At 50.9% G+C, this 16073-nt stretch overlaps 7 protein-coding genes across 7 annotated transcripts; 4 read left to right on the forward strand and 3 right to left on the reverse strand.

Annotated features, from left to right (window-relative positions):
• Nucleotides 1-24: 24 nt before the first annotated feature.
• On the forward strand, nucleotides 25-1287 carry NUT2 (RNA polymerase II mediator complex subunit). The gene is made up of 3 exons (XM_066099264.1): nucleotides 25-69; nucleotides 122-239; nucleotides 294-1287. The coding sequence occupies exons 1-3, from the start codon at nucleotides 48-50 to the stop codon at nucleotides 580-582; spliced, it is 429 nt and encodes a 142-aa protein (XP_065950783.1). The 5' UTR covers nucleotides 25-47; the 3' UTR covers nucleotides 583-1287.
• Nucleotides 1288-2671: 1384 nt separating this feature from the next.
• On the forward strand, nucleotides 2672-2956 carry IAQ61_011587 (uncharacterized protein; the record flags this gene model as incomplete). Its single annotated transcript, XM_066099265.1, has 1 exon — nucleotides 2672-2956. One exon carries the CDS (start codon nucleotides 2672-2674, stop codon nucleotides 2954-2956), a length of 285 nt encoding a protein of 94 aa, XP_065950784.1.
• Nucleotides 2957-3718: 762 nt separating this feature from the next.
• IAQ61_011588 (uncharacterized protein) lies at nucleotides 3719-6048 on the reverse strand. Its single transcript, XM_003844109.2, has 4 exons — nucleotides 5989-6048; nucleotides 4809-5884; nucleotides 4227-4743; nucleotides 3719-4135 (listed from the first exon to the last, which is right to left on the reverse strand). The coding sequence occupies exons 2-4, from the start codon at nucleotides 5769-5771 to the stop codon at nucleotides 3816-3818; spliced, it is 1800 nt and encodes a 599-aa protein (XP_003844157.1). The 5' UTR covers nucleotides 5772-5884; nucleotides 5989-6048; the 3' UTR covers nucleotides 3719-3815.
• Nucleotides 6049-7715, reverse strand: IAQ61_011589 (uncharacterized protein). The gene is made up of 3 exons (XM_066099266.1): nucleotides 7298-7715; nucleotides 6692-7213; nucleotides 6049-6631 (listed from the first exon to the last, which is right to left on the reverse strand). The coding sequence occupies exons 1-3, from the start codon at nucleotides 7511-7513 to the stop codon at nucleotides 6404-6406; spliced, it is 966 nt and encodes a 321-aa protein (XP_065950785.1). The 5' UTR covers nucleotides 7514-7715; the 3' UTR covers nucleotides 6049-6403.
• Nucleotides 7716-8072: 357 nt separating this feature from the next.
• On the reverse strand, nucleotides 8073-9752 carry PRP45 (mRNA splicing protein; the record flags this gene model as incomplete). The annotated part of the gene is made up of 1 exon (XM_003844111.1): nucleotides 8073-9752. One exon carries the CDS (start codon nucleotides 9750-9752, stop codon nucleotides 8073-8075), a length of 1680 nt encoding a protein of 559 aa, XP_003844159.1.
• Nucleotides 9753-10855: 1103 nt separating this feature from the next.
• Nucleotides 10856-14553, forward strand: IAQ61_011591 (uncharacterized protein). The gene is made up of 2 exons (XM_003844113.2): nucleotides 10856-12110; nucleotides 12193-14553. Exons 1-2 carry the CDS (start codon nucleotides 11247-11249, stop codon nucleotides 13954-13956), a joined length of 2628 nt encoding a protein of 875 aa, XP_003844161.2. The 5' UTR covers nucleotides 10856-11246; the 3' UTR covers nucleotides 13957-14553.
• A 619-nt stretch (nucleotides 14554-15172) lies between these two features.
• Nucleotides 15173-15517, forward strand: IAQ61_011592 (uncharacterized protein; the record flags this gene model as incomplete). The annotated part of the gene is made up of 1 exon (XM_003844114.1): nucleotides 15173-15517. One exon carries the CDS (start codon nucleotides 15173-15175, stop codon nucleotides 15515-15517), a length of 345 nt encoding a protein of 114 aa, XP_003844162.1.
• Between the last annotated feature and the right edge of the window lie 556 nt (nucleotides 15518-16073).

A 16073-nucleotide genomic window follows, 5' to 3' on the forward strand; every position in this document is an offset into this window, starting at 1 on the left:
TTGAGACCATGCGCTTTCAACGCATGCATGACACAAAAACCGCCAACATGAACACAGCAGGCTCCAACGGTAATTTAGAAGCTGACCGCACTGGAAATATGTATGCTGATAGCCTACGCAGCAGCAATAATCACCGTAGAGATGCAGCTCAAAGATATTGTACAAAATCTATACAACCTGATTGTACAGTCATATGATCACCATGGGGGCAAAACACAAGAAGCGATGAAGCGCGAGATGTATGCGGCATGCAAAAGTCTAGCTCAAAAGTGACAAAATTAACGGCGTTATAGTCAATCACTGGTCCAAAACTTGGTCAAGCTGTCGAGCACGGCGCCTTCGGTGCAAATTGACATCCCGCCGGAAGTAACAACTTACGTGGAGAATTCCAGAAATCCCGACATATTTACACGCGAGTTTGTGGAGACAGTTCAAAGGATGAATCAGATGCTAAATGGACGTGTCGACGCATACCGAATGCTACAAGATCAGCTCGCTCGACAAATCTCCAGCGTGATACCAGAACTCAAGGATGACGTAAACGCTGTCCTCCAATCCACTGGTGGAAATGTGCTGGCTTGAAGAGAAGGAGCATTCTTGACATCTGATATCCAAAACTAAGCTTGGGTTTTGCAGTTTGCAGACGTTGCGCTAGTTACTGCGTGGTCTCGGACCAAATCCTGCTGGGCTGACCTTGAAATACGAGCTGTAGTCTCTCGAATACTTCTGTCTGTCCCCATAAACACATTCACCACCCCGGTTTGTACAAGATTCACGTCTTCACCGGTGTAACGGTTCTATTCACTCCAGTTTCTGCGACCCGCAAGATCACCGGTTTGAAATAGGCGTCGTCCCTTCGCGCTTCCTCACATTACGTGAGTCAATACGACCATCACAATCTCTTTACACGTATGGAACGCTCGGCATATGCTGCAAGATGTATGTATTCGGTCCACACTATACTTGGATTGAACATCTACTTGGCGTCGAGACATACTATAGTATTACACACATGAAACCCTTCGCCGCAGCTTCACCACCACTCCCTGAAAAGTTTGCCCGGTTGCCGGCTTCGGCTGCCTATCCAAATCTCTGGGAGCGTGCGCGCACAACAGACTCAATAGCGAATACGACTACTGCACGAAAGAACGGGAGATTTACAGCGGAAACTTACCGAGGCCAGGCCCTCCTGCTTATGTACATACATAGTAGATTATACCCGCAAGGATCTGGGTTGCCGCGATATCACTAGACTCTTGAAATGAAATCAATACAAGTCTATATACGGCTTCGGGCCGTTTTTCCAATTGCGTTTGAGACCGACGAGGTGCCGCCATCCTTGCTCCCAACGTCAGATCATCGACCGCGCGATATTCCTGTTCGGATATCCCTGCTATACCTATTGCAATAGTCGAGCAGTCCAACATAGCAACTAGTACATATGTACTATCTCCGCCTTCAAGCTCACATCATCTCAGAGACGATCCCCCACCCGAAGCATCCCTTATATCACGGCTGTGTCATATTATGACCACATAGCGTGTTTGATTAGCAACAATTATTGCCGTCTTACAACAATTTCGCCGTGCCTTTGGAAGCCAAGACAACCGGACATTATTTCTATTTACGAAGACCACATTTTTTACTAATGATGCGCTTCGAGCGCTACAAAACGGTCAATCTACATGCCCTTCGCTTCATCAGATGATGTGACGAACGATAGTGACTCGAACCCATCAGATGGGTCGAGGTTTGGTACATGCACATGGCACAGGAACGAACAAGTGAGCATCCATCCGAACGTGCTTTCACGCCAAACCTGCCTGTTGTATTTTGGACTTCGCCCGGAACTGTCTTGGGTTTGGACATCATACCAAGTTCTTTCCTCGGTCTGTCTTTTTCCAGCTACATGAATGTTTTATGCATGGTATGCACATTGAAAGATGCCTTGTTTGTGTTGCTTTGATAGCTCCCTTAGTGCATCGTTGGTGAAAGTGGTTGAGATATATTAGTGTAGTAATTGTCTTTCTTCAATTCCTCTATGTACTTTCTTAGTCATGTACATCTGCTCTTTAATTCAAGTCATTACCTTTGCTCCGACTGTAGTAAAACGATTACTATGTATTCATAGCTGTATGTGTTATGGTGCTGTCCCTTTGTGGTTGCATGTTTGAATCTCCATGTAAAAGGTTTCCAGTTAAGGCCCTAAAATCTCAGAGATTTATACTCCCTCCACGATAGTGCCAGTCAATACTTCTTTGATGATGTATATGAGCGGTCATATCCATGAAAAGTTATGTCTGCATTTACCGCTGTTGCCAAAGATGGCTAGGCTTGTGCCTCAACTCTGGTGAAAGCCAAAAATTCATCATAGCTACTTGCCTCTAATAGGCCTTTTACGATGATAGCTCTTAGGAAATTTGCCCAATCCTAGGTGCTGGGAGAAGTAGAAAGATATCCTGTATCTCTGCGTCCATCCACTCTCCAAGACTCCTTTTCTTTGGAGACCACCACTTTGGACACTGACACCCTCGACACCAACACCTTCCCCTCACACTCCCATCTCTTCTCCCAAGAACAAAACGGGACGTGACGCACCTCAACAGCCCACTACCTCCGCCACCCAAGCACAATAGACTGGCCGGCGCTGGGCTCCACACTCCAGGATCTCATGTCCGAGGCATCGCAACAGGCCAAAGAGGCACTCAACCGCGCCTGCGAGGGCCACGATGTGGTTGGGATGGGGAACCGGGCCGTTGATCTTGTTCCCAGGGTTTCCGTGCCTACGATGAGGCAGGTGGATCGGACAGTGGATCGGGCGGGAGATGCGGTGCAGGAGGTTGCCGGGGCGGTGGTTTCAGTTTGTGCCGCTGTCGTGCGATGGAGTGTTGCAGGAAGGAGGAGGCGAAGGTGCTTAGGAGGTGTTTGTGGGGTGGATGGGGAATTGAGCGGCTGATGCTCTTGTTTCTAGAGAGGGGCATACTTACGCCGTTGCAACGCACGTGGGTTGTTGCTGCGGATGCTTGGAGGGGCTTAGCTAGCTGCTGCGCTCTCTTCTTTGTATAGCGCAGATGTGACGGTTTATGGCGCGGAGATGTTGCGGGTACGGAGAAGAAGCTGTGGACTTGCGGTATATTGAACTAAGGAAGCCTGAAGATGATGACAGAGGAAAGGAGTAGTGAAAACGATGTTCCTCTGGAGACTGGATTTGAGCTGGAATAGTTACAAAAGATGGCTGAGGAGGGGAAATGGGTGGATATAGAACAGTGTGGATATAGAACAGTGTGGATATAGAATAGTATGGTAGATGGTACGATTTGCAAGCCTAAATGCCAGTTGCAAGCCATTATTCTATAACCTTTGAAACAAAAGCGTATGTTTGTGCCTTTGAAATTCCAGTATAAACTAAGCTTTCAGGGCATGTGAACGTCTAGAGTCCCATATTGAAGTCATGTCGAGTTTTCACACCCGTGTTTTTACATCTGAATTGCTCGGATGATATCCCTTCAACAGAACACCAGCAATATCTCCTCATTACATATAAACACACAGGCCTAGCCTGATAAGACGTTGTACCCACCCAATCATGCTAAGAATGCCCATAAACCTGGGAGGTACTTTTCATATAGTGTTGAGACGGAGTGATATTATTGCAATCTTTGTAGCAGAGTATAACGAACATGCGCGGATAGTCATGGTACTACGAGGAGGTAGTGCGTTTATCAATATAATCACTAATCGCAATTTCTCTATATATCTATCTCATGCATAACGTAACTCGTGAGCTCCATAAGGCACCATCATCTCCCAACCACCTAACTCCACTTAACATCACCCCCAGCCGCCCCATCAAGTCCCCACCCGCCATACGTATCCACAAACCCCTCTCTCGTCAAATAGTCCCTGTGTTCCTCGCTCCTCCACGCCAGTGCCGTGCCCAGCTTCCAGCTCGTGTCCATCTTGTCCAGCACCAGTTCCACGAGCTGTAGGTTTTCGGGATCCTGTAGCGACGGCTTGGCAAGGATGGCGGTGAGTTCTGCTTTTGTGGTGGCGCGGTGGAAGGAGGTGGTTGGGGTGGGGTGGTGGTAGAGGGGGAGGAGGTGATCGTAGGAGTGAGGGACTATGTCGTTGTAGGCTGCGCGGAGGGTTAGCATTCGCCATCAATGGTTATAGTTGGTTTGGGGTTCGGTAAGGGGAAATGGGTGCAAAAAAAGAGAACTTCTTACGTTGTCGAGCGCCCCAAATTAATCTCTCGACTGTGTATCCATCGTTATTTATGACGAATACGATGGCTTTACTCTTGTTCTTGATCATGGTTCCAATCTCTTGAATTGTCAATGCCATACTTCCATCTCCCGTGCACAGAATCGTTCGTCCTTTCCCCCGTTTTGCCTCCTGCTCCCGTCTGGCGACATCAACGCCTAGTGTTGCTGCGTTAGCAAATCCAATACTACCGTAGTAGATCTGTGTGACGAGCTGCACGTTGGCCGGGAAGGTGATGTCGCAAAGTCCCCAGTTGGAAGTCCCGGTTTCGCCGACAATGATGTCATTAGGGCGGAGGAAGGATTCAATGGAAGGCCAAAGGAAAGATTGGGTCAGGTGGGTTGCGTCTTTGTCGAGGGGAGTGCGGGGAGGTGGAAGTTGCACTTTTGGAATGCTATGGATTGGTGTTGCGGGTAAGGCTGCGGTGAGAGCGGCTATGAGGGATTTGATGCAGGTGTTGGGGTAAGATTTTCCTTTTACCTACTGGGGTGTTAGAATTTGTCTGTTGTGAGATTGCCAGATGGTAGAGGAAGATGAGGACTTACTACAACGTCATGGGGGTTGATGTGTACGGCCATCTTATCATCGACTTTTCTTGAAAACCCTGCAGAGTTGGTATCACATGGAATGAAACCCAGTGTTACGATCAAGTCTGCTTGTTTCGCCGCTTCCTTGACACCTGGTGAACTGACCTCCCCGTTCCAAATCCCCACATATTTTGGCTCTGTCTCATCTACGATGCCTTTGCCCATGTTCGCTGTGAAAATTGGGACATCGAGTTTACGGACAAAGCTCTGTGCTTCCTTTGTTGCCCCGAACCGTTGAACCCATGCATCCACGATGACTGACGGGTGTTTCGCTTCTGAGATGGCAGATACAACGGCTTTGACGGCAGCATCCTGGGCCTCCTGGTCGATATGCGGTTCGGTATCAATTGGTGTATTCAGCAATTTGGCGTCCACCATCTCTGCACTGAGGTCTAGCGGTAAGAAGATGTAGACTGGCCCGCTCTTGATAAAACACTCCCGGATTACTCTGTCAATCTCGGCCGGTGCAGTTTTAACATCCCACAGCTCAGCTGCTGCGTATCGCAGTCCTGCAGAAGCTTTATTATACAACTGATGGTCTGGTTTATGTCCAATAGAATGGTGAATCATCATGTGATTATTCTGCATGGCTCGTGTTGTTTGGCCAACTACGTGGACGACTTTCACGTGCTCGCACATTGCCCCTGCAATACCGTTGAGAGCGCTAAGTTCGCCGACGCCATGTGTGGTCACAAGACAGCCCGGTACGCCCTTGACGCGGGCATAACCATCCGCTGCGTATGCGGCATTGAGCTCATTTTGGTTGCAGGTCAGGTTTAAGCCTGGAACATGGTAGATGGAATCGAGGAACTGCAGGTTGAAGTCGCCTGGAACACCGAAGATTGTGTTGATGCCGATTTGGTGAAGGCGCGTCCACATGTACTGGCCTAGGGAGATCTTATCGGCGGTAACGTCTCCCATGTTTGCTTGCTCTCCACTCCTTTCTCTTTCTTTTTTGACTCTAGGAGAGTGGGGGTGATGATAGAATGCGGTAGCCGTCAAATGTCACGTAAATGAGTCTTTGTCTTTCTGTGCTGCATGGTCATCAGCCTTTGCTTCGCATCATGTACCATTGTCATCAGTTCCAACACATGCAACCCGTGTCGACCTCCAGCGCCACCACTCATGTAAAACATACCTAACAAGCAATCCTGCCAAGAATGATCCCTTCTGTCCAATCAGAGCAAAGTAGCCCTCGTCGATGATGTAGGAACAATCAAGTCAATCTTCAGCCTGAAATACCATGTAGTGTTGGTGTAGGGCGTGCAAGGCATGTCAAGGCGTGTACCAACGGACAGCCGCGGTTCGGTTGTGAGCGGCTGTTAGGAGCGCTGGAGTCGTCGGCGGACTAAGATCACATCAAGTGCGGGGTGGTGGGGGAATACCGGTAGGTAGGGCGCTTCGGAATGAGAACACCTCTCGTCGGAACAGAATGTAATGGGGCATGTGACTAGCAACACAGTTGTTTATTGTATTGCGGCTGTAGAATCAGATGAGAAGGGGCTCAAAGAAAAAGAAAGAAAAGAAAAAAAAATACACAGAGAAAGTGACTTCTACAGTGATGCGCTCGCTGGTGTCGCTCCTGCGAGGGACTTCGCATCTTCAAAGCTGGCCATCTTGAAGTCATACGGCAGCTCAAACTCTGCTTTCGGATCTCCTTCAAAGGGTATGAAATCCACGAGAAGAGAGTCTTTCACAGCAAAGACTGCATCATCCTCAATATACTTGCTCTTCCGGTCGAAAATCTGTGTTATAATCGGCTTGTAGCCAGGTGCTTTGAGCTGTTGCTGGATTAGTCTACCTTGAACGAGAACTTTTCCGGACTGTAGAGTACAACATACCAGGAAGTGAATGTGCGCCGGTCGCATCGGATGTCTGTCAAGCGCCTGGAGTACCTTACCGGCAGGGCCATCGAAAGGTATCGGATAAGGTACCGGCCTTAGGCAGTAGAAATTGTACTTCCCATCCTTGCCTGTTGTAAACCTACCCCTAAGGTTCATTTCTGGCTGTTCTGGGTCTTGCTGCTCGTACAATCCATTAGGTGCTGTGTGCCATACATCCATTACCGCACCCTCAATTGGCTTGCCCGTCCTGAAGTCTGTGACTGTGCCGTGCATCCATGTTCTATCGCCTTTGTCTGCTACATCCTTGGGGAGCCCGGCAACAATGCAGCCGCCCATGGGCAGCTCAGGCGCGTTGTGACGGTAGAATGGACCAAGAATCGCCGTTGCAGTGGGTTCATCGGCGGCGTCCGAGGCAAGTTTGTAAGTGATTTCATCGACGAGGGATTCGAGGCCGAGGACGTCGCAGAGGAGTTGACCTTCGTTGCGCTTATCATCTGACATGCGACCGGCTGCATTCACCTGGGACATGTGAGTGTGTGTACGATGACATCTCCCAGTACTCGCGCGCCAACGAGACCGTGGAAAGAGGGCGTGGAAACGTACCAGTTCGACGCCTGCCATCCATTCATCCACTGTCAACTCGTTCTCTCTTGCGAAGTCATGAAGATGCTGAATCAAGCTTGCAGCAAGTTGTCTGGTGCGTGGAGCGGCCTTTGGTCCTGTTGCATTGATTACAGCCCGTGTGAAATCTGGATTGAATTTGTGCGCCTTGCTATCTGACACGGCTGATGGATGCGATCCATTTGTTTGCTGAGCCATGGTGTGCGTGTCTGAAGATGGAAAACTATGAAATGGTTGGACAAGAAGGTGAATGAATATCAAAAGGTAAGCAAGAGCTAATGCCAGTACCAGATCTGTTTATAAGCTGTTGTATATCGGATATCTACGCAGTATGCTCCATAGAAACCCCAGGCTACCCTGTATCGGCGCAGTACAACCGGCGGGGCCAGAGACAGTTATCATGCATGTGTAAGGCGGGAGTTGCAGCCGGTCGAGGTGCACTACCCGAAACCTGAAGTCACCCCGCTCTTAGCCAATGAGACATGCGATGAATGGCACCATGGCCACATGCACCCAACGAGACATACCCGAGTGCGCTATGTATTATATCGCAAGAAGTAATACGGTATTCAACGCTTCGATTATCCAAATGCTCACATATGGCGCGTGCTTTAAACTCTTTTTTGGGGGGGAAGTATAAAATATGTATTGACAAGACACCTTTGGATGGCACTCGATCACTCGAAACAATTCACGCTATCTATGCAATAACTCCAAGAGGACGGATGTCATGCTGTTACACAGCATTCCAATATAATCAATCGCTGTCATCTTCCACCTTCGCACGCTTGGTGGCCCTTCCCTCAGACTCCAGGATACCATAGCGCTTCTCGCCTGTCTTCTCGCCAGCTTTCTCTCCCCGCACCTCATCGATCATTTGATTGATATTGAACGGGTCATCCGAATCCTTCTCAAACTGTACTGGACCTTCACGCGCTTCTTGTAGGTCAGCACCCTTGAAGCCCTCTTTGGCCTTGCCAAGTACTTCAAATTTGCTAGACTTGTTGATGCGATCGTACGTCTGGCCGGCGTCTTCTCCCTCATCGTCATCTTGATTGATGCTGGGGCGGTAGATGCTGCTTATCGCATCTTGAGCAGCGAAGAGTGGCTTATCGTAATGATTATCTTCGTTGAAACCAGCATTGAACCCACTAGACTGGTTAAACAGTCTGGAGTCATACATGGATTCTCCGCTTTGCGTAGGCTTCGCAAGACCCAATGCGACCTTTTCAGATATGTCACGATTTTGTTCGCGGGCCATCATCTGAATTTTCCGCTCATTGCCCATCTTCGATTGACGCAACTCACGCTGCCAATCCTCGCGGCGCTCTTTACGTTCTGCCTGTCGTTTTCGTACCGCTTCTTCTTCAGAATCAGTGTCTGAATCGCTGTGAGAGCGCCGGCGAGATGCGTTCGCGCGTTCCTCTCGTGCTTGCTTTGCCAAGTTCCGGAGATGCTCCTCCTTTTGCAACTTCTCCTTCTCTGCCAGCCTTTGTTGCATTATAGCACGTTGTTTGACTTCCTCGCGAGCGTGGCGATCGGCTGCTTGGAGAGCCTCACCAAACTGCGCGAACTTGTCGTTGATGGTAATATCTTGAAGTCCTCGACCGTCGGCTGCTAGACGCTTATCCAGTGGCACAGTATAACCCTTGGGGTTCTTCCAGTTACTGATTGGGGGTGGAATCTTCCACATTTCTTGGTCTTCAGCGGTGAGTTTCCGCGGCGGCGAATGGAGAACGGGAGGGGGAGGAGAAGGTGGGCCACGGGGGATGCGCTTGTGTTTGAATTTTGGAGGTTCGAGAGGGTCGATCTGGCGTTGTTGGATCTTGAAGATTCGAGTCTTGCCCTGGGCCTCGCCCATTTGAGCGGTCGGTGTATATTGCACGAACGTCGGTTCATCGTCCTTGCGGCCCTGCACATTCTTGGGCTTCTGTGCCGCATTTTGTCCAGCGACCAACGCCATTAGAGCTTGTTCAGTGCGCTCTTTTGTTGCCTGAACCACCTCCTGGCTGGGACGTGACAAGTCCAGCTCACCAGCGTTGGCCTGCTGCCGCAGTGGTATGAGGTCCTTGAAGCTCGCCTGCACAATCCTCGAGTCACTGTGCCCGCGCCTTGCGATTTCATCGTACTTTGTCTTTCCCTCGCCGTCAACTCGCCTGACGAGTGCGTTGGAACTCGATGGCGTGCCCTTTCTCCCCATATCTAATGGGTATTGCGCGACGTGAACCTCTGGAAACGCGCCTCCATCAGCAAAGTCTTCCGCGGCGCGTGGCCGCCAATTCTGCCTGCTACCATATGGAGGCGGGCCATTCTGTCTTTTCGTGATCTGCGACTCAAACTGCTCTACGCTCAGCACACGCGTGCTTCGAGTGAGCTCTTCTTCCTCACCAGTGTACTTTGGCTTGGGAAGCGACTTGGAAAGGGCCGCGACTGACATAATCGGCGTTCCGATAATGGAGTTGTGGTTGAATCTACCGATTTGTGATTGACGAAGATGTAGCTGACGAAATAATCCGCCTGATCGAGATGGGGGTCTTGGCAGTTTGCTTGACTTATGTAAGCAGAACCCGAGGCCATTGATCACGTGATTTGAAACTCCAAAAGCTGCATACAGGGAGCGCTATAGCACGCTTCTATCATTGGAAGGTTCTTGTGGTAATAATGACCATACTCTTGCTGCTTCCAATGCCCAGAAGACAGTTCAAATTTGCACTCACTGTAGATAAGTGACAACCTCACAAAATTCGTCTATGCTGCTTACTGCGCAGTAGTACCTCCCAAGGTTCTGACCTTGAGATGATGCTTTTCAGTTTTCTCGTTTGGGCTTAACAAACAGTCTTTGGAGGCATAGTTGCGGAACTTTGCTTTCTTGCCTCCTTTTGGTCCGGATTGGCACGGCCACTCAAAATGTTGTTGGTGCAAAGCTTTCTGTAGGTAGTGCACGTGCCTGAGCGTTTATTTGCGGCTGGGCCCGTTGGCCGACGACGGTGGATGGATGTGCGAATTGCAATTCCACAGAACGTTACAGGAAAACTCTTCGGGAAACAAGCTCCTACTACCTACTCAATCTAGCGTTTTGAACTGTGTTTGAAACTAGAGCCACGCTTATACGTTAAAGGCACTGTCAAGTTGCTCATCACTTGTTACCGTGCCTCTATCAGTTTGTAGCTTGGTTTCATCGACACACGCAACTACTCAAACCAGATGGAATATTGTACCTACCCATTCCTACCGGTTCCATACTTTCGTTAGCTGATGACATGGGCAAGCGTAGCCATGACTAGAGGGTACACAGTAAGCCACTGGGCGCCCGGGTCCGTGTTTCAATTTCATATGGGGCGGACACCTTCCATGTAAGACTGGCGCTCAGGAGGACATGGTGAACGAGTGGTATCGGAGATGGACTTTCGCCAGTTTATATGCTGTACAGTGTGTGTGTGTGTGTGTGTGTATACCGTGATAAGTCATCGCCATGATCGCCATCGCCATCAGCATCAGCAATAGACGTTAGACGTTGCACATCACCGGCCATGGCTTCTTGTAGCGAGCCCGGAACGCGGGATTGGCGTCTGTCATTCGCTGGGTGAAGGACTTGTGACATCTTGTGCAGGCCCCTAGCAACAAATCGGTCCATGGTCCACAGAGGACTGGACTACATACTATACTACTACTAGCTCTCTCCAGTGTGATGGACACTTTGCACAGCACGGGCAAGCCCTGCCATCTGTTTGAACCCCAAAGGAATGCGAACTGCTTGGTACAGAAAATAAAAACGTCTTTGCGCTGCGCAGGACACTTGCGGGTCTCGTTATTCTTCTTCTAGGTCGCCATGACAGGCTGAGCCCGTCCTTCGAAACCTTTCGGCGCTGAACCCTGTCTGGTGTGTGCCAGCGCACCTACAAGCCTGCAGCCAGCTTGCCAGCTCCCAGCCATGCCGACCCATTCTCGGAAATCTTCTGGAGCCTCACAACAACACCGCTCTCGTCGTCCATCTTATTCGCACCAGCGCACCAGCACCGCGCCCGATCCGCCCACCCTACTGCGCCTGCCCTCAACCAGCTCCACGGCTGCCTCGACCTCGCCGCGACAGCGACGGGCCAGCATAACAAGCCCCTCGACACCTGCAGGCACCACGTCGGCCTCGTCAGCTACCACGCCCTCGTACTTCTCCCCCCAGCCCACAGCCACCTCAAGCCAGGACCCACGCTCACCACCTGGCGCAAGGCGGCCACCTGCGTCCCACAGTGCCCATGGCATTGACAATTCCCGTGGACCGCCTGTCACACTGGTAACGCGCGGAAACTCTGACTTCTCGCGCCGCAACACGCAGCAGCAACAGCAGCCGCCACAACAGCCTTCAGACTTTGCCTATGCCCAGCAGCAACTCGTGCAGGCAGGCCTCGTCTCACCAAGCAGCTCTCAAGCAACAACAAACCGCAAACGCAGAGAGTCCATGAATCTGGGTCCTGGCGCCGCCCCGCCGCGGACATCAGCAGCACCACCACCACCACCAAAACAACAAACAAGGTTGCCCACCATGTCACGCCAAAATTCGGCCAACACCTCGCGCCCTGCGCCACATCGGTTGACGAGCTCCTCAGAAGAATCCACTGAGTCCGAGTCTGGCCCACGCAGCCGTCTTGAGGACTTTCGTACAGCGCACAGCCGCCCGGGAGCCACAGCCAACTCTGGTGCCAACAACGAGCAGACCGAGGACCTCTTCTTGAACATTGCAGCCGACAGCGCACCAAGACAACGCTCAGTGGAAGCGCCGGCGCGCATTGACAGACTGAAAGTGAGTGACTTTTGATATATTGCACGCATTGCAAGGATACAAGCGCATTGCACAGTGTCGTATGCTGACAGGCTTGTTTCAGTCGCGAATTGCACGTGTAAACAACAGGCAATCACTCCCGTCGGCGCTGCAGTCACCATCACCTGTACCCTCAACGCACTCGACTACACCAACAAACCGCATTTCAATAGCGGGCGACCCAAGGTCAACCGAGTCTAGATCGATTGTCAATGGCCAGCGACGGTCGTCACTCCTTCCCACTTCGTCGCGAGATCGGCAAGAGCGATCCCCAGCTCCCGCGCCCATCATCACCCCCAGGACACGGGATCCTGGGCTCTCGCACAAGGCTTCCTTCTCGTCGCGCAGAGATGCTGACCTCTCGCCTCGCGACTTTCTTGCCCAGTTTGGCCAACGTCGACCATCGAACCCGGATACCTACAACACGCCGCCTAGTCGCACGCCAGTACAGACGTACCGGCCATCTAACCTAAACTACTCGTCCTCTCGCGATGATACACGAGAGCGAGATCGCGACCCTCGAACGCCTCACATAGAAACAAGCTTCGAAAGTGCATCTCGTGCTGACGGGACTGAATCTCACGGCTCCACGGGACCTGCGGCATCGGTGTGGGACGAGCTGGACGAACTCAAGACCAGGATTCGAAAGATTGAGCTTGGAGGCAAGATTCCCGCAACTTCTGGCGCAGCGGTGACCCAGGCCATGGCCGATCGTCCTCGGACCGCAAACACTTCTGCAACGACGGTGTCATCATCGCCAAATCAGCAGCGCAAGTCCAACGTGTCTCCTCCCGAGTCGACAACCAATACGCAAACGCCAAGCACCAACCGAACTCACCCCTTATTACGGGACGCCCTTGCCAAGGCTAGACAACACATCTCGCCTGCTGTCTATCGTGTGTTGGAGGCCACGGCGACCGAGGCCCTAACGCTAGCTGAAATGACTGGAAGTGCAGGACCTCAGGGCACCCTGCATTCCGCCAGCTCTATCCTAGGAGGCTCCAACGTGTCGGATCGTCAAGTACGACGCAAGGCTGACAACATCTGTCGCAGCCTGACAGAACTCTGCATCGCTATGACCGAAAACAAGTCAACGCTCCCAAGCCCGGCCATGAGGGCATCTGCAGCTGCCATGTCACGGCGTCCGAGTGTTCAGATGAATGGAGATTCGCCGACGATTCGTCAAAGCATTGAACCTGAAAGTAACTCGTTGCCTGGTGTTAGTCCCAGCAGAGCACTGAGTCGCATCGAGGCTCGCAGATCGAGCATGCTTGTGAGCGGTACAAATGGAAGTTACAGAGAGTCGAGTCAAGACTTACAGGATGAGAGGCAGAACCCATCTCGACTACAGCGGGCTGGCACAAGCTTACACCGCTCTCGTGGTAGCATCGATGAGGAAGATGAAGAGGAAACAATGCGTGCACCTTCCCGTGCCCTGACTGACTTCCGAAACATACGTTCATCAGAGAAGAATAGGTTCAGCGGTGCCAGGCAATACACATCACGCGAACCGATGCCAGACCTGCAACCCTCACCGTCCCTCCAGACTACGGCGCATCTTCGTCGACCCACTGTCACTGGAATATCGAATGAGAACAGCCTGCTCTTCCGAGACGGCCAGCGGCGCTACGATCTAGGCCGCGAGAGCTTTGGCCGTGAGAGTTCTCCAGCATACGAAAAGCAGGTGGCGGGTGGTCTTCGAGCGCGAGCCCAGCTTACCGCGAATCGAAATCCCACCAACCGCAACTCGATAGGGGGAGTCTCCGAACTGGGTCGCAGTGTGAGCATGGGTAGGCAGAGGCTGAGAGGCAACAGTACGGGCGAGTGAGCAGAAGATCAAAGCGAACAAAAAGTTTTGAGCATATATTGACGATTGTAACGTTATATACCCAGAGTTTCCAGCCTGCTCTCCATCCGCAGGGTGACGCTACCGCGCCTAAACACGAAGGAGGGGGCGGAGACGGCATGACCGATCGATGGTGTAACATCAGTAGCAATAAGTATTGCACCTAAGGCTACGCAAGCTGTCACGGTCTACCAGCAAGTTAGGAGTTGACTGGCAGCTGGCACGACAGAAGAGGCATTAGACGGCGAAGATGACTTATCCAGGACTTTTCCTAATTTCAGGCGCTGAGGCGCACGCAGAATCAACTGCGACTACACTTGACGAACTTTTTCCTTTGACCCTATACCATTTCCCTGCTTTCATAGCGCAGTAACTACAATTTTCCTACACATTTCTTGTTGTCCTTTGCATTTTTTTGTGCATGACGCTAGCATTAAGCGCCCCTAAAAAGAGATACATTTTGTTCTTTTTCATTGCAGACACGTAGGCTTTACCATGGTTGAGGATAGGAATCGAGCTTTGATACATCCTTTCGCTTGTACCTAACACTGTATTAGTTATTGAGCTGTGTGAGTAAATATAATGTACAAAATGATCTTTGTTTGAACCCATACTAAAGAGATGTTAGCCTAGATAAAAATGTCTAGCATTTTTATATATCCTGCTGGTTTGCTCTTTCCATTACAATTTTTCGCATTTTGGAATCCTAGAATGACTTACGCTATTTCCTCATTAAGCCTTCGCATTTCTAGTAAGTCTTTGTATTCGCATAAAGTCTTACACTATCTTTATACTCTTATATCTTAAAGACAGAAGCACCAGACAAATCCACTTAGCACCATGACACGCGGTTCACCTTATCTAAAGCCTAAACCTGATACGCCCGCGATTTCATAATTATCACTATCATTATCCACCTACCCTAAATCCACAATATTGTTGTTCTCCACCAGATACATTCACACATACGATCCCCCTCTGGACAATGACACCCACCTCCCACTCGGACTCTCGCAGATCACGAATGCAGACTGGCATTGTATCTCGTGTACTGATGACGGGGAAGCATGGATGCGCGATGATTCTTTGAGCATGGCGCTGGAGGTGCTTTCAGGGGGTGAGGAGTGTGAGGAGAAGGGTATTGCGGTGCTGAACTCAAATTTGGCGAAGACCTGTTATTCTGATTGGAAGGCAGGAGATGGAAGAGGGCAAACAGGTAGCAGGAGAGCAAGTTAAAGAGAAGGGAACAAAGGAGCCACACCCCCAACCTTTCTCAATCGACCCATTCGACCTCGACCGCACCCGCATTTTCACTACCTCGTACATCTTTCTCCCCATCAATGACGCCTTTGGCTCCCACATCACAACCAAATCCACCTCTCTCGGCCTCGGAACTCATTGGTTCCTTCTCGGCCTCGACTTCCCCCGCAAACGAGCAGACTACAACCACTTCCTAGGCGTCACCTCCACCCAGCGCCATGAAATCGCATACCTCACCGCCATAGGCCTCGCACAAATCCTGCAACAGGGTCTTTCAGAATGACAGTTCTTGCCAGAGCATGGGACGCCGAGGCACGATGTGAAGAATGCGTGTGTAATGGATGTGGGGCCATGTGCGCCGTTTGTGTGGGAGTTGATTAGGGTGTTGGTCATGAGGGTTCTGTGCGGGGCAAGAGGAGGAAGAAAGGAAAGAGGTAGAGGGAGTGTCACGGGTCGCGGAAGTGGATTTTAGCTTGGACGGGGTTGAAGACAGTGTTTGGGTTGATTTCTGGGAGATAAGGAAGGCGACGCAGGAGAGTATGGTGGAGTGGAAGGTGTGGTATGACAGTGGGCTTTTACAAGAGAAGGAGGAGGAAGAGCATAATGGTGGCAGTAATGGTGGCCATAGTGTCTCCGGGCTGTTCCCCCTTCCCAAGAGATGGCGCATGATGAGTGGAATACGACTTTGGGTACCTCTCTATCCAAACTCTAGACCATTTTCTAGGTATTTACTGGTCGGTTATGACTACTAGCTTGCTGTAGTGAGGATAATCCAGATATGGATGCCACTACATGCCACCAACGTCCCGAATCCCCAAACCTGAACCTGCCTACAACAC

Source organism: Plenodomus lingam, assembly GCF_022343315.1.
Source record: "Plenodomus lingam strain CAN1 chromosome Unknown scaffold_20, whole genome shotgun sequence".
NCBI classification, from domain to species: Eukaryota; Fungi; Ascomycota; class Dothideomycetes; order Pleosporales; family Leptosphaeriaceae; genus Plenodomus; species Plenodomus lingam.